Here is a 23,247-nt window from a genome sequence, read left to right on the forward strand (position 1 = left end):
ACAGTGTTCACTTTCTTGTATTATCATACGCTATCGTAGAGTCTGACCGAACTATCATTTACTACCATACGTTATCATAAAATAGTATACGAAAGTTATGATAGCATATGATAGTACATGATGGTGTATGATAGTATATGATAGTGTATGATAACGTGTGATAGCATACAACAGTGATGATATCATACATTATAAAATATCACGAGAATCATATACGGTCATACGTTCTCATAAAATATCGTAGAGGGCAGCTATCATAAACTGTCGCGAAGTGCCAAATTAAATTATTCAAGGGTACTCCGAGTATAATGAAATGTCGTACGGTTGCAAGAAACAGCAGCAGCCGGGTCCAGCGAAAGATCAGTATATTATTCCAAAGTATCTGAAAATTATTAAGTCATTTACCACCACTAAGAGAACGGCCAGCCAGCATAGTACGGTAATGAACACAAATAAAGTACACGCGTCTACAGGGAACCCGCGGAGCACAGTGGAAGTGGTTAACTTCGGGTTTTGACCTGGCAAGCATTAATGCACTTAACTCTACTTACGCAACTACACTAGTAGGAGAGTCCGTAGCTGAACGCGCATACCTTCTTTGACTCGAATGTTGCTCGGAAAAGAGCCGCAGTACCGCGAAATTAACCGTGGATGCATCAGACTGCAATCTGACCGTGTTGTTTGCCACGTTTTTCAATTAAATCTGGATAAAAAGCGCTATTAACAGCTCTAGTCGGTTTTTACCTCTGCTCGTCTGTTGAGTCGACGCACGGCGACGTTGATACGAGCAGTTCCGACGCATTTATTCGTCGCGAAATAGTAAAGAAACATATAGAAACATATTCCGATTCGTCGCCCGTTTCTTACAGTGAATATACACAATTTTTGTTCTGCATAAAATTAATATATTCGAAAATATGGAGACGCAATTTTTATGCACAATTGTAACAGTGTTCAAAAAGAAAGGGATCGAATCAACGCTCTAGTATTTTACAGATATCATCAGATGCCGAGCACCTGCAAACTGAACAGCACATAGGGGCGAAGCAACCAGGGTGCTAGTAGATTAGGCATCTACTAGATTGTTGAATTTCTATTCGTTGTCGTACGACGCGGCCAATAAGCAACGGTACTTTTATTAATAAAAATATAGATTGAATCCCTCGGTGTCCGCCCACGCGTCGGTTCTCTTGATCAATCCGCCGTAGCGTTGATTATGCAATGTTTGTAAGAAGTTATACAAACCGAGCCGCGCCAGTAGTTCTAATGTTGAAAGTATCAGCCAGACCGGTGTTCACGATAGAACAGCAGGGGAGAGCCATCGATTGGTAATTTCGTTAAACGCGAAAAGCATGATGGCGCCTTGGCTCTTCCCGCAGCTGAAGCACAGCGCCGTCCCTCGAGGAGAGAGAGAGAGAGAGAGAGAGAGAGCTCGGCTCCGATATTGCGCGCTACAAAGCCACGAGGTTTTTTATCATTGGAACAAAGGGATGTATTAGCCGTTAAATAGCGCTTCGTAGCACCTGCTAGTTACTTTGCCGTGCGCCCGTTAATGATATACAGCGCGGCGGACATTGCAAATACGCGGCATATGGTGCGCTCCTCGCGCACACGTGCACCTACTATCTTTGTCGAAGGAGTAAATGCCTGTGTACGCTGATATCGTGGAAACACGGCGGACAATCGGTTCTTCTTTATCTAACGATACCCGCAAAGATAGCGAAATCGAACTCGCTGCAATGTTGCGAGGTTGCAGCTCGGACGAGCTAAACGAACGCGAGCTTCGAATGTCGAACGTGTTCAATAATCTTTCAATATTACTTTATTGTCGGCAGACTGTGGATTTTATGTCTATAGTAAAAACGAGTCGGCACAATTCAACGCAGGAGGTGGATTAAAAGAATTTAAGAGCTTCGATGTACTAGTCCCAGCTTATCAAAATTATGGCAGATAGAAATTTCTGACTGGCTACGATTAATTTTTTATTTTGCTTAGAAACCCCCAGTCTAATTATAACATTGTTCCTTGAAACATCGAAGTTTCTTCTGAAGGGTTCATCTAGTTTTTAACAAGTTTTGCAAGGCTACTTCAACTTGCTAATTAAGGAAAGTCTGATCAGCAGCATGCGACTGTTAGATTTTAGTGAGACAACTTTCTGTAAGAAATATAGACGCAAATTAATTTTTATTTCGCAACGAAATTCGCAATCTGCTAAAACAAAGTACCTGCTTCTTGGAGTTGCTTTCATGTCGGCAAGTTTGAAAACGCTGGAAAGAAAATTTGTTTACCCGAGAACGTGTTCTCAAACAACATCGTTGGATATTTATCTTTGATGTTGGCGAAAATATCTTATTCGTATACTCTGGAACCCAGGATTGCAACGTTGGTCGATGCACGTAAACATTTCACGAAGTTCTTTAGAGATCGCCGTTTTTGAGAATAGAAAATTCATTTTGGAAATAGAGAGTTGGATCCATTGGTTCGTTCGAATGCGCTGTCCTTTCACTCTGTCGAGTGATCTCTTCGGGAAAACAGGCTCTTCGTCTGCACTCTCGCGCATACAGGGTGGTCCACCGAAAACAGTGCACCCAACATCATCGCTTTAATGAATCAAGATACTTCTTTCACTATCCTAAAAACAAAAATCATCCAGTATTTATCCCTTAAATCTCAAAAACTAGATTACTAGGTTATAAATGTTTGACTCGAGTTCATCTTCACGGATTTCCGTACAAATAGTATTTACCAAGCGGTAACTTTTCGAGTTCGAATTTCGACTAAAAATTTGATCGGTCTAAATTGTGCAGCTCCGTGTTGAGCGACGATTGAATCGCAAGCACCAGCTAATTTGCGACCGGGCTTCATCGTTTTATCTGCGAGTCGCAGTCGTTTATTCCGCCGTCGACACAAAGCAGAGGGTTTTACAGTTAATCCGAGTTTCGAATTTGTCGCGCGGCGCTGCGCGGGCCGCCGATAGTTCGGAGGGGTATTTAAAGATGTTCGATTAAATTTCGCCGATTGTTTTGATTCCGTTCACGAAGTATCGCCGGCGGATCCTCACCGTGAGCCGCCTAGTAATCAACGCGGGCCGGCGCGATCATTCGAGCGGAGTGTACGTTCCACGAACGAAATTTGGCAACATCTGGCAGACAATTTTGAGTAGCTGCATTCGACCGGGGCCTAGAACGTTTTCTCGTTCCTTTGTGTACACGGGCAGCTCGTGGGCCCCGATCTTTTTCGTCATTTTTTCGGTCGGAACGGCCGCGGAGAGGAGGAACGAGAACGGAGTCGAGGAGAAAAAGAGAAAGAGAGAGAGAGAGAGAGAGAGAGAGAGAGAGATGGTGAACAAGCCACGATCTCAAGTCCGAAGAAACGATTAAGTGAACCGGAATATCCAGGCCCCGTTGCTTTGGGCCCGGCCTCTCTCTGGTTCTTCGCTGGGCCATGGCCCCGACACAAAAGAAAAAAATGGACGACGAGTAGCAATACGAGGCGGGCCCCCCCGATCGTAGCGAATTTTCGGGCTCGACGAGGATCCTCGAAACTCGACTCGACCCTGAAAGTTCTAAAAAAAGCTCCAGTCACGAGAGGACACGGTTCCGAAAGGACCTCGGATTTCGCCGGGTCCTTGGTCCACCGAACAATGTTGCGGCTCGCGTGGCAGCCCTGAACATTCTCGAACAGCCTGCAGCAGTAGAACTGCGATTGTCGTAGGCGCAGCTGTCGAGAATCTCTTCGACGTTTGTTTAAATAATTTCGCGAATTTCGGTTGTTCGGTCGCGCGCTGTTCCCTGGTATGTCTAATAGTATCGTTTGAGTATTCTGAAACTATCGAGGATATACGAGACCTTCGAGCTCTTCGAGGTCCGAAATGCTTAGGCTTGTTCCCCCAGTTTCGAGAATGTGTAGGGTCTTAAAAGCCCTGAAAGTCTTGGCAAACCTCGACGATTTAGGAGGTCGCGAAAGTTCGTCGGCTGGATGAAAGTCTCGGGGGTCTTAAAATTTTGATGAAAACTTCGCTGGGACCCTCTGTCCGAAGCCAGAAAACTGTATCGAGTACCTTGAACATGGCGATAAACATTTTCCTTGTGTGTAAGCTCGCGCGTGTCCATTGTTTCGCCGGGTATAGCACAAGGATACTCCACTGACAGCCATGAAAATACCTCGTAAACTATTGAGCAGGAACAGCTACAGCTGCTCGCGAAGCTAATACGATCCTCTTTGCTATACCCGTCCTCCCGGTGTGTTTTTATCAAAATCGTAACTCGGTATCGGCTCGTGTGTGAACCCGGTGGAACGGTTATGGCTGATAGGTCGACCGGGGGGACGACGACGACGACGACGAGGACGGTGTTCGTCATCTTCGTTCAGCCAGCAGTAGAGACCGGGTTACATGTTTTCCTTGAGTAAACGGTCTGAAAGTTGCATGGTCGCAAATGGCACCAGCAGACTTCCGACGACGACGAACCGAATCGAGTCGAGTCGAGTCGAGTCGCAACACGGAGATGGAATTAACGATTACGAGCCGGTGGTATACATGGTGGCTCTACTTATTCATCCATCGTAAACGGAAACGTAACGTCGGCCTGTAGAAGGAGAGAGGTGTCGAACGAGTCTCTGTCAGCTGTGCGTTTATGTAAATCCGCGACGGCCACTGGCGCACTCGTGTCGGAAGTAACTGGGACACTTGGGCCGAAGGGAGTTCAGACCAGTCACCAGGTGAACACGCGCCATATGCCACGCAACGATAAGACTATTTGACAAAGGATAGACTATAGGCCACCTTCTATCGTTTCTCCCGGCCGCGAGAGATCGTTGTACTCATCGCGCCGCGGACAGATCGGTCGATCGCCCGTTCGATCGATTCGTGGAAATGTTTTTCGCTATCTACTGTTTACCAGTTTGCACACCGTAAAAGATCACGTCGGCTAGAAACACTCTGGGATATTTCCTGTCACGGCTCCATCGCGCAGAACAATTTTTACTGTTAGACGTGCGAGTGGATCCGACTAACACGTCGGTATTATACATCATATGTTCAATCATATCGGAAATGGAGGGAAGGATCAGGATGGAGGACATAGTGAGTGGGAGGATAGATTCAAATGTCGAAGCGTGGCTTCAAAAGTTGAGAAAGAGGAGAGATAAGCGAGCAGAAATATAAATGTAATAGAAGGAAGCGTAAACCAAAGATAACAGAGTAGGAAATGGTGCAATAATCGGAATAAGAATAGGAATAGGCAGAATATAGGTAGAGTAGTCAGGGTAGGGATGGGTGAGTCAGAGAGAGAAGGGGAGAGGGAGAGAGAGAGATGGTTATTAGAGATATTTTGTGGTAATTATAGGTTATTGTAAATCGAGTCCAATTCTTGGCCGTAAGGCTGAATAAAGCAATATTATTATTATTATATTATTATGTTAAATCATATCGTCATACATATCGTATGTTTGAATAAGAGATACGTACGACATTTGCGAAAAAAGTAGCTGAAATTTGAAATAGTATAAACGATACTACAATTGGGGAGTACAGTGAATTCTCATTACGAGTCAGTGCCAACCATACAATTTGGAGTCGGTGGAACTACCCACACCATTGCGGTGAAGAGCCGAAGCTCGAGAGCCATCTTTCGAGCTACGTGCAACATTGTATCGGAGAAAGACATTTTCTCAGTCTTCTTGTCACTATCGCTTAGTAGTCATAGGCTTTTATGACTCTTAGGTTTCCAGCGTGCCCTGTGTATTTCAGATGCGACGCTCGGCGACAACCTCAGATTTCGTCTAAGAGTCAGTCACCAGAACGGCGCAACTGACTCGTAACGAGAATTCACTGTATTGGTATATTGCCTTCGACATACTGAAGCGACGTAAGAAGAAGAAAACTTTTTATTGGGTCCTGTTTCTTGTAGCAGACGCAGACAATCTTTATTTTTCACGAAGTGATAGTCGTAATACATGTCATAATAGTTGTCCACCCCACTTCCCTTTCGCTCGTACGAACAACCCAGAATAATCGAAATGGGGTGGACATTTATTATGACGTGCACGTCGAGGCTCGTTCACAGCTTGAAACCTAAAACGAACCACCGTATGCATTAAAAGAATTCATCATTTTCATAAACCTCCATAAAAATGATAAACTGTAAAAGATCGAAGAAACGACTCGAGCGGTCCAGACTTTTCGAGTGTCTTGCCACTATATTCGCATCCGCATCCAGTGCACTTAGGATTAACGATCCGCGTGCGTGTTGGTGTGCATCCTCTGCGGGCCATTTTGCATGAAGCTTTCCCAATCTCTCAAGCTTAGCGCCTCTCGCATCTGCTTAGCGGCTTTTTGTACAGACTTTCGACAGTTTCCAAGGACACGTTCTTCAGAGAGCTTACCTATCCCACTCGACGCTTCCACCAAAAACCACCGAGTCTAACAATGCCGCCATCCTACCGATTTCTGCCACCTGTGTCCAAAACCGATCGCCGTAAAAATGTTCGTCCGTTTTTGTTAACTGGCCAACCCTGTTTTGTGCTTCTAGCTTCTAGCTAAAGTCACGCTAAAACGTCGCCGGGGACGGTTCGCGTGACGGCGAGCCATCGAAGAGGAGCGATGTTCCGTCGAATTCTTTCTTTCCGAGGAAACCTGCTCCCATGCTAAGGAGAGACGTCCGCAGTACGGCTACCGGGATAACACGAGTTTTGACGTTAACAGGTCGTCCTCGACCACGCACGAACAGTATCGGTCTTTAACGCGACGGCTACCGGGACGAACACCGCCGTTCCGCGCCTCTCTTTTCGCAACAAGACCGGTCCTTGTCCGATTCCGTGAAGATCGCGACTGAAATTTTTCTCGACCTGAAACGCGGACCACCGACGATCATCGCATTCCACGATTCTCGATCGAATCGGCCTCGACGAATTCGCAAATTGCGCCAAACAAATTCTATTCGTCACGCTCGCAGTCTCGTAACGACTTGAACGCGTTGGCTGCCTCGCCAGTGCCCGTAACTCGCGCAAACTCAAAACTCTTCGAGTCTGCGAGAAAAGACAAAATTCGTTACAACAGTGATTTTTTTTTCCACAAAATTTTGTTTACACAATAGATTGTAAGAAAAATTGATTTTCCAGTTCGGTAAAGAATTTGTCACGTGGCAGTCAAACGGTTGAGAAATTAAGGTAGTTGAAACTACCTATTTGTTGCAATCTTAGAGGATTGCTAATGCCACCGATGTCGGCGAAATTTCTTTGGCACAATTTCGAAAAGTTACGAGGAAAGCAGTTCGCGGAACAGCGCGACCGTTCCTTCGGTGAACGCGTTCAGTTCGCCATACTTCTTTCGGCCGACAATTCGGACTCGAATGAGCGACATCCGGAACATGGCGGCCACATGGTAGTCAAGTGTTGAAGACCGTATCGGTGTTCGTTCGTCGTTGAACGTGGGTACCAGGAGAATATCTGTTTTTACGTTTGAACGCTTCAGGCCCTAACGGAGAACGAGCCGAAACGGGATTAGCGATAGAATCGGGCCGGTGAAACCCGATTTCATAAATATTCCCGGGGAATTATCAGCCGCTCCTGTTCACGGGCTCTCCGCAGCGCGAACGGCGACGAGCGCAAACGTTTGCAGACTCGGCCGAGAAAAATGAGGATCAACGGGGCCGTTCGACAACGTGAATATCCATACATGTGTACCTAATCGCAACGCTTTCGGAAGATTCGAGGAATTTCAGAAATTCAGCCGCTCGCCAATTTTGGAGCACAAACGTTGGATATGACACTGCTGAGACAGTCTTCATCATTTACGAGGCTAAATTTTCTACTCCGAGAACTTTGATTTTTCTGCAAACCTTTGTAAAGCTTCGCAGGGAAAATTGTGGCGTTAAGCTATGTCCACACCGAACTCAAGAGGCGACAAAAAGTTGCTGGAGGTTGCTTCAGTGTGGACATAGCTTTAGAAAAATATACAATCGAAGAAGAGTTCTTATGGACACTGCAGTTGTTAATGTTAAACACGCTTTGACGCTCCGAAATTTGAAAGTTCGATTTTCTGAAAACCGAGGGCAATTTTGCGGAGCGCGTTCGAGGTTTTGCAACGACGTGCATACTGCAGCGTGCACCCACCGCCAAAGCGACTTCCACAGTCTGGCAGTTTCATAGTCAACCTACGTTCCCGATCTCTTAGAGCTTGCTGCTGCAAGCGTCTCCGAGGTGGGCGAGAAAATGGCGGGGGTGGCGTTTGCGGTCGCCGAATAAAATTTTATCGGTTTACTGTCGCGTTCACCGACCGTATTTACCATCCGGCAGAAATAGAAGACGGTTGAACGAATTATTAAAGCAATAATAGATTTTATTGGTGTGGAATGCTCGTTTTATTTCGATAGTTGCAACGCAAAAGTGCACCTCGAATGTTCCGAAACGTTCTCTGTATGTCGGACCCGAGGCTAGACGTTGGAGAGAGCTTTTTATCCGGGATGCGACAAGAAAACGCGCATCCGAACTGGTCGCCATACGTGACTCGCGTGCCGATTGTTTGCTCAGAGCCGTGAACAATTCGCACCGCGGGGTTAACATTTTTAATCGTGGTAAAACCGCGAGATTCGAAGAACGCACTCGCAAGTTGGCCTGATCAAATAGTTCTCTTCAGTTTGTTGTTTTCTTCTTCGGACAAGTTGTACTTTGCATGGCATGGCTGGTCTCTGACAGTATTGGGCAATAAAAATTCAATTGAATTTACTGGGTTGTAAAGAAAAAAAAAAATACGAAGCACAGGATTTCAGTTAATCGACTATAAAATTGTTGACTACACCTGGCTTGTACTTGATCACAGTTACATGCATTTCCAATGAGTCAGAAGTAAATCGTTATAATTAGAACATACTCGAACTTGCAACCGAACGTCTACTAATGTATTCTTGATTTACGAACAAGTTAGAGCTATTCGTTATTTCTCGTTCGAATTAAATTTCATCTGAATGGTGCGCGACACTGATTTTTCAAACACAATGCTGCCAACACTCGACTGGACTGGCTTGCTTTCCCGGTTCGAAACGATTTTTCTTTTGTTAGATAGAATTGTACGTCAATTCGCGATCTCATTCGAGTAAATTGCACACGGTTCTTGCGTTCATGGTTGCGGCAGATTAAGAATAAGTTCGTGCGACTCGTAGTACACGTTCGTTTATCCTCACAAGTCGATTACGTTCATTGCAGCTCACGCTCAGACCGTGCACACGTGCTTCGAACCAAATCAAGCTGCACTCGACAAAAACTTTGTTGCTAGAGATAACGCCGAAATTGGTTGTTGCTCGTGTCCTCGGGATTTCCAAGGACAGGTTTGCTACTGCACGAGTCGCGCGTACTCATGAATACAGTAGTGGCTGATAGAATTGCAAAATTCAGTAAAAGTAGCGTCGTAGTTGCAATAAATTATTTTTACCGCGGCAACTATGTAGCTTTATATCGGCGGGATGCAACCGAACATAGCATGGGGAGGACTGTTCAAAGTAAAAATTGGAGAGAAGCGTAGAGTCCGTTTTTTCATTCGAAACTTGGGTTCCGAGAAGATCCAGTTTCAAAAAGCGGTCAGCACGCAAGCGGTAGTAGTTCGCGAGAAGGGGAAACGGCCAGCCATGCACAGACGCGACAGCCGCCAATTCCTATTCGATGACATGCGTGCCCGACGAATTTGCAAACCTGATTTTTTCACACGCTGGGAAACACGTTAACAACAGTAGCTAAAACGGGTTAAAATTTTCTCACCGAAATTGTCCGTTCTCCAAGTCTTCAGGCTGTAATAGTATTTCTTGATCAAAATGCTTCCCAAAATTTCCATTTTAAATTCAACTTTGTCCGCCCCTTGGCAAAATTGTGCGCCTTCCGACAAAACGTGCCGTGCAGTCGGACGTCGCGGGGGTGCCGCGAGATCTCGCGCCGTTCCTGCCGGCTTCGGTCAATATGGCGGCCAGCTCGGATGTTCCCTCGACATTTCGAAAGAGCGGCGCGAAGTTGAAATCTCCAGCGGGTCGTGCTAGCCTCGTGCCGAGCTCTCCAGCGTATCGCGTAACGTCATTCGAATGATCTCGCCAGGTTTCGATAGCTCAGAGGACTGTTCGCGTGGGGCGTGCACGTAAACACGAACCGAGAGGAGGGCTCTCTGCCGAGAGAAAATACGAGCTGAGTGAAATTGCACGGTGAGCTTAACCTCGGCCAGTGTCTTTGCTATTCGACAACGATAACACGAGCAAAAGAGAGAGAGAGAGAGAGAGAGAGAGAGAGAGAGAGAGAGAGAGAGAGAGAGAGAGAGAGAGAGTGTGTGAGAGCGAGAAAAGGAGACAGGGATAGAATTATCTATACATATACGTGTATAATACACTCACAGGTGGCGCGAGAGAGAGGAAAGGTAAAAAGAGGGATATACGAGGAGGAAGGGTGTGTAGAATAGGCTCGAAAAAGAGACCGAACGAGGGGAAGGGAATATGAACGGCCCTGGGAGTCATCAGCATCGCGGCTTGGGCATGCAGGGACGTTACAGGGCCGTAATAACCGGTGGCACCCAGGCTGGGCCTCACCCGCGACCACCGGCGCCGCCCCATGCTCGCGGTGGATGGCACCCCCATAGTCAACACCCTCAGCATGCCCAGATACCTCAGCAATACACCGGCAACAAGGAATATCCGTATCGACAGTGTCCACCGCCACGCTTCCACAACGGGTATATAACGATTTTCTGAACTTCCGGTCCGTGCGAGCACTTTCCGTCTCTTTGCTATGCTCCCTCGAACAACGCGTAAAGGTAGGGACCACTTCTTCTCGAAGGGACCGATTCCTTGGGTCATTCTTAGGAACTTTTTCCTTTGCGAAAATGCTCTCCGCGGTTTTGTTGAGGAGTTATCAACGAGAAACATTGACCAATCAAAGCGCGGCTACAACGGACGGATTCCGGCTCGGCCAACGGCAACGACGCGCTCTGCTGTACCCGCGCACTGATTGGCCCGTGTTTTTCGTTAATAACTCCTTAACAGAGCCGCGGAGAATATTTTCGCAAAGGAAAAAGTTACTTCATATAACCTGAGGAATTATACTACAGTGCACCATCAAGGAAATACAACATTTTTAGAACGGTCTGTAAATTCGCAAATCTGTTGGCTCGCACTCTGAGAATATCACGTGAAATTACTTGTTTTCAAAAAGACAAAAAGTTGCTCGATGTTGCTTCAGCGTGGACATAGCTTTACATTTGTATGAAGTGGAATCGGTAGGCGATGAACAGACGCGTCAAACGATTCCTATTCAATAGTTCGTTGACTGTTCAAACTCGATTGTCTCGAAAACGAGGCGTCAAATGAAAGAAATTTATTCCATATTTTCTGTTCAATAAAATTGCTTTATTTTTTTACAAAAACTATACCAACAGAAACTGATAAGTGTGTCCACCAGAAATAGATCTCGATTCACTTTTTAGTTTGCAAATACACAGAACTATGCAAAATTCGTTTAGTACCTTAATTGGTCGAATACATTTCCGGCTAACTAGTAACCAACTAATGCAAATATATGCATATACCGCGCATATTTGCATTAGCTATTGTAGAAGCGGAAGTGGATCATCATAAATTGTATCGCTTCTCTATTTTCTTTTCCTCACATTTTAATTCTTCGATTCTCTTGCGTAATGGAGAAAATTGCGAAGGTATGTTAAACATGCAAATTCGAAATGAATGTTGAGAAAAGTTCGCGCGCATCGAAACCGCGTTGTTCGTGGGAGCACCGTATATCTTTCGCCCTTTCTCGAGATACGTCCTAACACTTTTGATACGTCTCTCGAGGCTCGTTCCGTAATCGTTAATATTTCGTGAACCGTTAGGCATTAACCCCTAACGCGAGCACCGCGATATCAAGGTTGACGAGCACTATGGTACAGGTTGAATGCTCATTAAAAAGGCAGAGCAACATTTGGGAAGAGCTAGCTTCGTCGGACTCGTGTATTATTTATCTCAGGCGGAAATGTAAATGAGTTCTTGGGATAATGTTCCTACTCAGGACTTCCTTTCTAAATTTTGTCGGTAGACGGTTCTCGACACGGAACTAGTTTAGTCTTTCGCAAAAACATTTCAACTAGAAATAGAGTTCTTGCAAAAATTCTGCTAGAGTGACATCATAAGAAGTCTAGCTTAACCCCTAAGTGAATTATTGTTTAATGTTTAACTCTGGGTTCACGGAGCACTAAAAGTGCCTACTTTGCATTACTTTTTGGCAATATTTTAAAAATAATATGTACCCAAAGAAATAATTTCTCACGTATGCAGCCTTAGAATCTTAAAAATCTTAAATGGAAAATATTAAAACCCTTCATTTTGACGGGTCCCCTAAACCTAGTGTTAACTATTAATAATATAGCTATTTGTGGATTTAGATGAAATACTTACTATCTCACTTGTATTTAAAATTTCGATAGAGATGAGTATTGAATATAATTTAAAGTACATTTTGATGGTTCACTGAAGGGTTAAGAATTTCTTGAGGTCTGTAGGATTTTACGAATTATTTGATATTAGTTTGCAGGTTTTCGTAGTAACTTTATTTTGGCGATATCGATATTTTTTTTTTTTTTTTTGAGAAAACCTGCCGGTTAACAGGTTAAACTCGATTATTATCAGATCGACTGTTACACGTTTCGGATTTGTCCCGTAAATTCGCAGCCGATCGTAACCCATCCGCATAACATTCTCGGCTCCCGCAATCGGAAGTGTCGCGATTTGGTTATCACGTAATGAGGCATATAATTATCGCCCGGTTTCTTTCTTTCTGACCGGGATACCGGTTGCGTAATTCCGTAACGTACAATGCTGGCATAATTCTCAAAACGGTTTCTGTAACGGTCGACCGGCACTGAAGTGTGCCGATCAGTTCTCTTTCGTTACGCCCGCGAAAAATTTCGATCGCAGACCTGGTCTAAAAAACAAACCTAACATCTTTCAGTAATTTGCATCACGTTCTGAATTTACATTCACGAATTTTGTAAAAGGGCCCACGTTCTTTGCAATGATGCTAGAAACAGTATGTATTTTACTTAAAAAAATATCGGAAATTATTTTCTACTCTTCCCGCAACTTGAAGCACGATGCAAGAATACAAACGCACTTTGCATCTATTATTCCTGCTAAAATATTTAGCTCTTGTTACCTTCAGTTTAAATTCTTACCATTAATTATCCCATTCTACTTGATTATGAAACAATATTCACGGAAAGCAGCTCCAGTTTAAATTCATTTTTCAATATAGTCTGTTTTCGAATCGTTTGAGAAGTTTGTGTTATTTGAATTGCAAGTAATTCAAATTTTGAACCATACTGAAAATGTGCTGTATTAATTGCTAGGATTGCTAACTAAACGAGTTGAAAATAACAGTAGTTTGAAATGGTGAATTTTGAATTTGAATTTGAAAGGTTCAAATAATTGTTCCCTTGTTCGCACAACAAATTCAAAGTTCAAGAACAAGTCCAGTACAGTTAGGACCTATCCCACACCGAGTCTGCGATAGAGAGCGAGCGTCTCGAAAGTGTTTTGCCAAGCGACGCGTTCGGCCTGGCAAGTGTGTATTTAATTTTCAGTGTGGCCATCGTTGAGGAGTCGACCATTCTAATCAACGATAATAAACGGTCGCAGGGGCGGTCTCCTTGCGATGCACGCGTTTCGACGTCGCGCGCCAGTGTCGGTCGTTCGTTTCGCGTCGCCACACGGTTCATCGATTTCGATTTTCCTCGAACAGTACAGTAGTGCACGATTAAATGTACATCTGTTCAGAAGCCACCAGTTAAATTCTGGTGCTTTCCAAGAACTGACTCGAACACGCCTCGACGAAGCGAGAAAATCTCCAAAGAGAGACCGCGTTCGTTTCGTTTTCAGTGATCGTGTTACCTTTATATCTGCAGCGTCAGTGGATAGCCAAGATTTTTCCGATTAAAACGAGTCCAAACACGGGGTAAATCGGACTAATTATACCTATTGAATATGGAGCAATCGACATCTCAATTAAGGTAAAAATAGTCTGATCTGCCTCGTGTTTGGACTCGTTTTAACCGGAAGAATCTCGGTCGTCCATCGGTGTTGCAATTATAAAGGTAATACGATTACTGAGAATAAAATTTTGTTTACTTTTCCCCCAGTCGTGTCATTGCATGCTCTATCCTTGTCTACTGAGGTAGCTTCATCGAGCTGAAGCACCTATTGAAAGTGTGGGGCGGCTAACGCATGCAAATTTAACCGTGCACTACTGTGTTTCGTCACCGGAAACGCGCGAAATCCTGCTGTAGATGTAGACCGTTCAAAAATCCATGGCCACAGGTTCGCGCGCGCGCGCACGATTTGCATGAGGAAAAAGATAAACGTCAGCTTCGCTCGCGCGTACAAGTTCGCGTGAGAGCATATCTGTACATAAATACATGCGATCCTGGTTGTAAATAGAATACAGGAACTGCCGGTGTCGACGGTACAAGCTCGTCGCAAAAAATCATTCTGTATTCCCGTTGTTTCGACGACGAATCCCGCAAACGGGCATGGAAACTCCGAATTTGCTCGCCGAGGCGACTCATTGCTGCATGATACACGCCGTACAGCACCGCGACCTTCGAGGTACCACTTCAGATCAATAACAATCTCTCCTCGAGCGTGTTCGTCAATGGCGAAACGCGATTTTTCTCCCGTTCTCTCTTCGCTGCCCGAATGCTTGTACGTTTGCTCTTTTATTCTGTACCGAACCCTACTTGCTCTTCTGTGTACCCCCACTGTTCTCTCTCTCTGTTCTTTGCGTACCATGTTTATACGTTTCATCACTGGTTATCTTGTTTAGCATGCCACTGTACATACCAGTATCAGTTTTGGATGAGCGTACACGCGTTCTTCCTTCTTCATCTCGTACTCCCATTGTTACGTGCCCCATTATTTCGCGGAAAGACGCGGGTTAGAGCTCCGTTCGAGGTTCAAGTCGTACCAAATATTTCTCGTCAGACCGCTTTCAACTAAAATAAGAAACTTCTTGAAGTCTATAAAAATATTTACATCTCGTTAAATATCCCGCGTACCATAATTGCTTATAATCCACGCACCGAGAGCCAACTGTAGGCATTATTTCGTGGAACGACGTGGGTCAGAGCTGCTCGAGGTTTCGAATTTTATGCTCCTACATATTCTCTTCAGGTCGCTTTTAAGCGAAACAAGAAACTTCTAGATGTGTGTCGAAAATATTTACATGTTGGTAAAAATCCCAACCATAATTGCGCACATGACCCCTGACGGCGGAAAAAAAGTCGTCGGTCGATGGAACAGCGACGTTGGCATAGATTTGTTGATTATTATATCGCAAATGGTTCGTGTAAACACAACCGGAGACTCGTCGCGCCGCGGCCACATTCGTTCAGCTGCGTGAGGCTAGAAATAATACTGCGACGTTTCTATCTAGTGCAACGGAACGTATTATCGCGCTGCGCTCGGATTTAGTAACGAGTTAAGGATAACGGCGCAGGAATCTCGCCGACACGATGATAATTGTGCCGTGTCGGAGGGCGTGCATAGGTGTGTTTGTTCCCTAACACTTCGGCCGGTGCCGTCGAGCCGTTGGAACCGGTATATCGGTACAAAAGCAATTCTGGAAAGGATCGACAACGCGCGCGAATGATTGACGATTTACGCGAATCGATTTTCGGAAGAAACACGTTCCTTTTTTTTTTTTTGGAATCGCCCGCCTGTCCCCCGTCGCGGTAAAAGTACTCGAAACAGAGAGGAGAAGTATTTTCATAAAGCTCCCTCGGGCTTCTGAGTTAGGTAAGTCAGTTTCACTTTCAGTCGATGTCTTTATCATCTCTTAATGATACTTGGTAATCGTTTTTATCGCACGCTTGGAGTTGAAATGAAGCGAACATTGCGATCAGTAGATTGCGGGCTTTGATGTATTTGCGATAAAAAGACTCGATGAAATACGAAACTGTGAAAACATTTGAGGAATCTTAATGCATTACAAAGTAATGGGTTAGAGTTCGGAAGGATTACATTCTCCTCGGTTTAATTTCGATTGAAAGTGAGATTGTTTAGCGAGTCACCGAGGATTCTAGCGGAGTATCGAGTACTTTCGCCGTGACGTCGGCACTCGGAGTGACTGCGACGATACTAATTCATTGTTTGCGTATTTAGGGACTGTCCCGGGGTTGGTACGTCTTCCGGACCGAACGGTAAGGAAGTCTCGTATCACGGGAACGTAGGCGGATCCAGCGTGGGGTACAAACCGCCCCCTCAGCACAGTCCTCAATCAAGAGGTCCTCCGGCCCACTTCGCACAGGAGTCCGTGGGCCCGCCAGCAAACTCTCCTCCCCTGCATATTAACATCTGCGGCCAAGTAAGCATCCCCGGAAACCGGCAAGACAAAGCGAGAACACATACCACTCACACATGCACGCACAACATCCTCCTCTCCCCGTTCCGTGATTCCTCGTTCGGTATTTTCTAAAAAATGTATGCACTCGCAGGAGAACACGATGCGTGATCCATTATTGAACATGAGTCCGGGACTTGGAGCCAGCGGCGTCGATATGGAGTACCGTAGGAGTTCTCAAGGTATATATATATACATACACATTCACACAAACGCACACCGAGTTTCGAAACAGTCAATCGATCTCTCGGCCCAACCGTGCGTGTCTCTTCGTTACGATTCTTTAACCAACGGCATGTGTTTCAGCCACCAATCAGCTACCTTTGAGTCCTGTACAAATCCAGCCGTCGCCGCCATATTACAGACAGCCTAGTCAAGACGACGGCAGAAAGGTAAATCATCTTCCCAGAGACTGTCTGGTGAAGTCTGGCAAAGCTCGATCGAACGAAGACAACTCGGCGAGGCGGCAGTGCGCGTCCATTGCTAACCACCCGAGAAATGGAACTTCAACTCTGTCGCACTCGAGCGGTTGCTATCGTTCGTCCACGAGAAGGAGGCATAGAGAAAACTTGTTGGTATCTATGCCCTACTAAATACCTGATATCCCTACCTTACATAGGGAACCTAGCGTTGGGGTCTCGGTGATGCCCGTTGCTTCTCGTGGACGAACAATACATTTGTTTAGCTTCACCGACTCGACTCGCCGCACAGCGAGCCGTTTGAACGTATGAATAACGTATAATTAACAGAGTCACGAATTTTGTCGAGCACTTTGCGATTCTGGCCCACCGTGTGCAAAGTCAAGCGACATGTAATGAAAACAACGTTGTTCGATTTCAGAGCGAGTCTCCATCCAGAAAACGTCGTCGGATATCTCGCAACGGTGCCGTGTCCGAGATAGAGGTCCGTGAAACAACGCCTCCGTCGCCTACACCCCCGCTGCATACGACCCTGCCATCCATACCCTCTTTACCGTCCCTGCCGACTCCTCCGCCGCCATGGGAATACTCATCGGCGCCTCAGCGACGATCGCCCCGCAATCACATGTCGACCCGCGGCAGCCCAACCATCAGGAATCGTTATCAGCGATACACTGACTCTTTCGGTCTCTCCCATCCGTTGCTGCCCAGTCACAATCCTCATCTGACCATTCACAACTCGCACCACGGGATCCACGGCTCCCATCACAACATTCACAACTCGCCACACAATCTGCACAACTCCCACTATAATATGCATAATGCGCATCAGACGCATCCCCATCACCCGGCCGGGACGGGACACCATCCTGCGCAAGGGGCGGACGGCCCTGTGGTCGTCGACGTCGGCCAGGTCGGCGTAACCGGCTTGGGGGTTGCCGTGAGCGGGGAACCCCTCTGGCATCCTCAAGCGACAGGTTACAGAATTCCTTGCCAGCTGCACGGCATATACACGCCGAACGGGGCGCACGCGTTTGCGCACTCGTGTCAGGTAAGCATCCCTGGCCTCTGCCACGGATCGAGCTCTGGTCACGTAAACCGTTACGAGTCGATATTTCTTAAATGCGAGGCCCGATCGGCTATCTCCCGCCGAGAACCACCACCAACAACGTCTCCAAACCTCTCAGGAGCTTTGTTCCTCTATTATTCTTTATCTACTCAGCGATCTCTAATTTTAATCTGTAGAGGGTCACTACAGTGGCCAGGGACAATGTTGGTTGTATATACAGGCTGTTTCCTAAATGCATATCAATACTTCAAGGAGTAAATCTATTTACTATAACAAGTAAAAAGTGTTGTATGGCGATATGATCACCCACTGTACGTAGCAGTCAGCTATAAAGAGTTCGCATGCGTGCAGAGTATTTAATTTTCTATTCGCACAAGAAACATCGATTCGCAACAGTTTGTGACTCATCCTCGTGGCGAAACGAGGAAAGTTCCCGTTGATTCAGTGTTTCGTTCGAGATACACGGCAATGTTTAAACGTTTTTAGGTCACCCATCACCCCGGCCATTACTCTACGCCTCATCCGAACCACCCAGCCCATAGTCTGGTCGGTACGATAGTCGGCGCACCATCCAGAGGATATCCAACGCCGGCTGGAGGTCCTGTCGCAGCCCTCCATCATGTTCACGCGCCTCCGCCACCGCCTCACTATGCTGCGCACCACCAGCTCTCACAACAGGTATCATCATTCTCCCTGTTCAACTATTAGAGCGTTCCTTTCCGATATAAACTATGCTGGACCTCACGGTTCAGCTTTTAGGGGTGAAACGTTGAGCCTCCCGATCCGCGACTTCCTAGTTGTTACCGTGAGCCTGGAATTTAGGTGTTTACTTACAATTTCTTGTTTGTTACAGCGGGAAGTTGAATTAGAGTTAATAGAATCCCATCACCCTCACCGAGTCGGAGCCGCCGCGGGTGCTCCGTTACCATTACCGCATTCGTATTCACCGCCGGCTCTCACTCAAGTCACGACACCTCCACCCATATTCGTGTCGGAAACCAGGAACAGTCAATTGGAAATGATTCAGACGAGACCTCGTCATTTGGCCGATCGCAACATATTCGCGCTGAGACGATTGAGGTCGCACAGATGGAGAAGCGCACCACCTGGATCGGTGCCCATCCCAGGATTCTTGCTGCACCTCTTGTAAGCATTGCCTGCACAGCCAAGATCTTTCTCTCGCGTCTCAATCGATCGAAACTGAACCGCGAGAATCAACGGAAAAATTTTCGTAATTTCGCAGGGCGATGTTGAGAAACCCGCCACCGTTATCACCGTACAGCCAGGCGGAGCTGTCCTCGCTGTCCGTCTCGGATTCAGCGACCGAGAATTACGAGGCTCTGCTGTCCTTAGCGGAGAGGCTAGGGGAGGCGAAACCCAGGGGTATGACTCGGGCCGAAGTCGAGCAACTGCCCTCCTACAAGTTCAACGCGGAGACGCACCAGGGCGACCAGACCAACTGTGTGGTCTGCATGTGCGACTTCGAAGCCTCGCAGTCCCTTCGCGTTCTGCCCTGCTCTCACGAGTTCCACTCCAAGTGCATCGACAAGTGGCTCAGAGTAAGTCATCGCATCCTTGTTGCGAACAACGCCTTTAGATAAGTCCTCGATATTACCTGCACTTAGTTCTGATTAAACTAGAATTGAAACATGGGGACCGTGACAATGCAGATATATTTTCTTTTGCATAAAGATCCGCAGACTAATCGCGCCCATGTTTCTCGCGTTTATCGAGACAGTACGGTGCAAGGTTAGGGTGTAATACGCAGCCCCTCGTTGGTTGTTACCGATGGGAGTTAACCGAGTGTTTTTTAACTCGTTTGTTGCAGTCGAACCGAACCTGTCCAATATGTCGTGGAGACGCCGGCGAGTATTTCGGCAATAGTGGGACCGGTAGCGACTGACGCCAGCCTGCTCAAGTGCACTAGCGCCAACTGTCGCGGGTCTCAGGGACGCTACTTCGCACAGAGCATCCAGCCGTCACGTTGCTGGTTTGTGCAAATTTCTGTTGATACGCATTTGCGCGCCTTTTCTCTTAGCCGAGCTGGCCCCGACGCGTAGAAGAAAAATCGAGAAAGAGTGAGCGAAAGAGAGGTAGATAGAGAGAGAGGGAGGGAGAGTGAAAAAGAGAGAGGGACCCCCGGTCGTCGTCACGCGATGATCATCATCCTGCCTCGTCACGTCCATAGAACGGACCGCGACTTCCGGAGAGGAATTTCGGTGACAAAGGCGCATTGGGACACAGAAAGAAAGAAAGAGAAAGAGCAGGAGAGAGAGTGAGAGAGAGAGAGAGAAAGAGAGAGAGAGAGAGAGAGTGGAAGCGAGTAGAGTGTGAAAGAAAGGGGAGCAAGGTGAAAAGAAATATTAAGAGAAAGTAAATTCAGGGTACGAGATGTATGTGTCGGTGCCGAGAAAAGGACCCATTACGACGAAGGTACACGATTTTAATTACAGCATGCGAACGAGAACGAAAAGATTCGTGTAAGGCGAATAACGTCGCTGCGTCTATTCCATTGTGTTTTCCACGGGTGAAGATCGAGGTGTCGGAGGGGAAGGACGGGAAGCGAACAGCTCTATGATCGTTTTCAAAACTCGACAAAAATTAAAAAAAAAAAATCAAAGATCGAGCGTTTCGTTGGAAGGATAGTTCCAGTCTCCGGTTGCTTCTCGTCAGGCTTTCGTCCCGAGCTTCGTCCCCGTTTGTTCTTTCTTTACTCCGCCCCTGCGAGTTTTCGTTTCCTCGAAGCGCTTTCTTCGTGTACACGGAATCTGACCGCTCGTTTGCCGGTTTTCTTTTTTGTGTTTATAATCATACTCTCGGATAGTGTACAGAATCAATTAGGGCTCGTGTGTGTTTGCGCGCGAGACTATTGCCACTTTCCATTAACGTTCCATGTTTTTATTAGGATTATTATTCATATTATTATTATTATTATAAACGATTAATATTATTGTATAGTTGTCTTTCAGTCTTAAAAATTGTACATATTAACTTTTGCATATACACTCCTCCTATACGTAATTACGTGTGCGCATACAATCGATCGTAGGTGTAATCCGTTTGTTTCTTTTTTTTTCCTCGAGGGGATTGAGAGGGAGGGATTTTGGGAGGGGGGGAGCACTTAACCAAATGTAGTCGCGTATATTTCCGTTTTCTTTTTATCGATTCCTTCTTTTGCGATCTGTACAGAATACATCCCGATCGTCGCGAACGGAATCGTGCACCGAAGGGCAGGGGGCTTGCGCAAATACTTTTGAAACGAAACGAGAATGTACCGCTTGTTTATGTTCTTCGTTCTTTTAGGTTTTGATTTCGTTTCCCGTTTTTCGTTTCGTTTCGTTTCGTTTCGTTTTGTCTCGTCCCTCGACCGAGAGAGACGTTCCCTTCGTTTCCACTCGCGGCGATCCACCGGTTTCTTCTGCGCTTCTAATCGTTTTTTCGGGTACGGGCCTGAGAGGGATTTGACGACGAGCGTTACTTAAGGATTCGATTACACATACACACACCCACACGCCCACGCACACACATACACATACTGACACAGGTACCCGTAGAGACCGTAGACTTCCGGTGAAAGAGTGACGAAAGTTGCGAGAGAACGAGAGAGAAAGAAAGAGATAAAATAGATTTACCGAAAAGAAAGAAAAGGCTCTTCGGCAATAGTTGTTACTACGCAAAACAAAATGGCTACGTAAAGAAGATACAAAACTGAATAATTACGTCGATACGTGCGACACCGCGTGGCCAGCACGATTTCAGTTTGGGGATCACGTTGCAGTCGATTTCGGGCCATTTTTGAGAGTCTCTCTGCTGTCCCTTTGACAAATTTACAACTTGGATACCGTCAGGTTGACCGTCCCAAGACAGTCGGACGATACCTTTTAACCTTAATCAAGTCAAAACATAATAATAAATTCACCCAGGAGACAGTAGGGAGTCTCTAAAAAATGGCACCCGTCCAGAATGGACCGTGAACCCGAACAGAAATTCGAGCTGGTTGACCAACGTGCACCTGTCGGCGGTAATAATGAACAAAAATAAAGAGATGAAAGAAAGAAAAGAAGACGAAAGAAAGATAAGAATACTGCTTCTGTTTCCTGCGTATCTACCTCTGATAGATGAAATGAAACGATTCATATTTTTTTATACACACATCTCATAAACAATAAACGTACGTACGCTAAGAAAACCAAAAAAATGGAGAGAAAGGGAGGGAGACGAGAGAGAGAAAAAGAAAGTGATGGAGATGGGTGTGGAAGAAAGAAAAACCGACGGACAGAGAGACGAGTTTGACCGCGATTCGAGGATTTTCACTAATTAAATTTAACGATTAACGTTTAAGGATAAGTCGTGAGTTACGTGTTTAGAAGGAGAGAGAGAGAGAGAGAGAGAGTGTGTGTGTGTGTGTGTCCCGTTGCCAGAGTTTATGGGGTCCGAGATCACTCGATCACTCGTGATCCATGATTCTGTCGAGCGAAACGTTCCCCGGGGGTTCTTCGCGTGAAGGCCTTCGACGTTTCGACGATTAGGTAGTTTTCCTTGGTAGTGCGAATTCGTTTTTGGTAGTATTAAATTTTTTCGAAGGAAATTGTTCTTTGTTGAAGCTTTCTGTTTTTCCGGTTTTTTCCCCCGTTTTTCGTTCGCGCGGAGCATCGTTGTTCGGCTCGTTTCTAGTTGTAGAGAGAAGGAAGAAGAAAGGGTAACGCGCGCGGCGAGGTCACGGGACGTGTTGAATTCCCTCGCGGTTGTGTTTTTCTCTTCTTTTCGGGCCGAAGAATCACGTGGTCCCTCGTACAGAGTGTGAGCGATCGAGGATCGCAGAATACGCGGACGGCTGGAAACGTAATCCGGAAAGGAAATGAGCGTGACACGCGTCCGGTCATGTTTGTATCTCCTTGACATATATCTATCCTTCCATTTCTTATTGCGTGCCTTTACTGTATCGACCGAGTACCGGGAAACGGAGAGTCCGAGCGAAAAAATGTCGATGGAGAAGATTCGCGTACGTCGCGAAACTGCCGCTTCGATGCTCGGAGGGATCGCCTACTTTGCAAAATTGCCACTTTTTTCAAAAATACTTTCGAAACTTCGGTGACCCGCGAGTATTCAGGTACTTTGAGATTTTCTCCGCAACTCAGATATATTTAACCCTGCATTACTCACGCGTAGCGAGTAAGTTGAAGATAATTCTTATTCTCGTCGCTTAACAATTAATTACGTAGTCCACACATAGGCTAGAATATGTCTCACTTTTCAAGAATTTAAAAAATCAGCAGCGTGGAACTCCACACGAGTACCAACTTCTATGCTTCTTGCAATGCAGGGTTAATATTCTGGAACCACAAA

At 46.0% G+C, this 23,247-nt stretch overlaps 1 protein-coding gene across 4 annotated transcripts in view; it reads left to right on the forward strand.

The window, feature by feature from the left end:
- The window catches only part of Mura (ring finger protein murashka), a 46,325-nt gene extending 26,167 nt beyond the window's left edge, over nt 1-20,158 (forward strand). The window contains exons 2-13 of one of the 4 annotated variants that reach the window (XM_076794969.1): nt 6,531-6,703; nt 7,472-7,661; nt 10,078-10,181; nt 10,370-10,702; nt 16,176-16,377; nt 16,508-16,595; nt 16,720-16,805; nt 17,254-17,883; nt 18,388-18,579; nt 18,755-19,047; nt 19,145-19,460; nt 19,730-20,158. In XM_076794969.1, coding sequence (XP_076651084.1) covers nt 10,467-10,702; nt 16,176-16,377; nt 16,508-16,595; nt 16,720-16,805; nt 17,254-17,883; nt 18,388-18,579; nt 18,755-19,047; nt 19,145-19,460; nt 19,730-19,804 — 2,118 coding nt within the window. In that variant the 5' untranslated portion in view covers nt 6,531-6,703; nt 7,472-7,661; nt 10,078-10,181; nt 10,370-10,466 and the 3' untranslated portion in view covers nt 19,805-20,158. Of the gene's footprint in view, nt 1-6,530; nt 6,704-7,228; nt 7,662-10,077; nt 10,182-10,369; nt 10,703-16,175; nt 16,378-16,507; nt 16,596-16,719; nt 16,806-17,253; nt 17,884-18,387; nt 18,580-18,754; nt 19,048-19,144; nt 19,461-19,729 lie in introns of those variants that run through there. The other 3 variants (XM_076794968.1, XM_076794970.1, XM_076794971.1) reach the window with 3 other exon arrangements.
- Nucleotides 20,159-23,247: the final 3,089 nt, after the last annotated feature.

The sequence above is a fragment of the Halictus rubicundus genome, chromosome 10 (genome assembly GCF_050948215.1).
Source record: "Halictus rubicundus isolate RS-2024b chromosome 10, iyHalRubi1_principal, whole genome shotgun sequence".
In the NCBI taxonomy this organism is placed as follows: domain Eukaryota; kingdom Metazoa; phylum Arthropoda; class Insecta; order Hymenoptera; family Halictidae; genus Halictus; species Halictus rubicundus.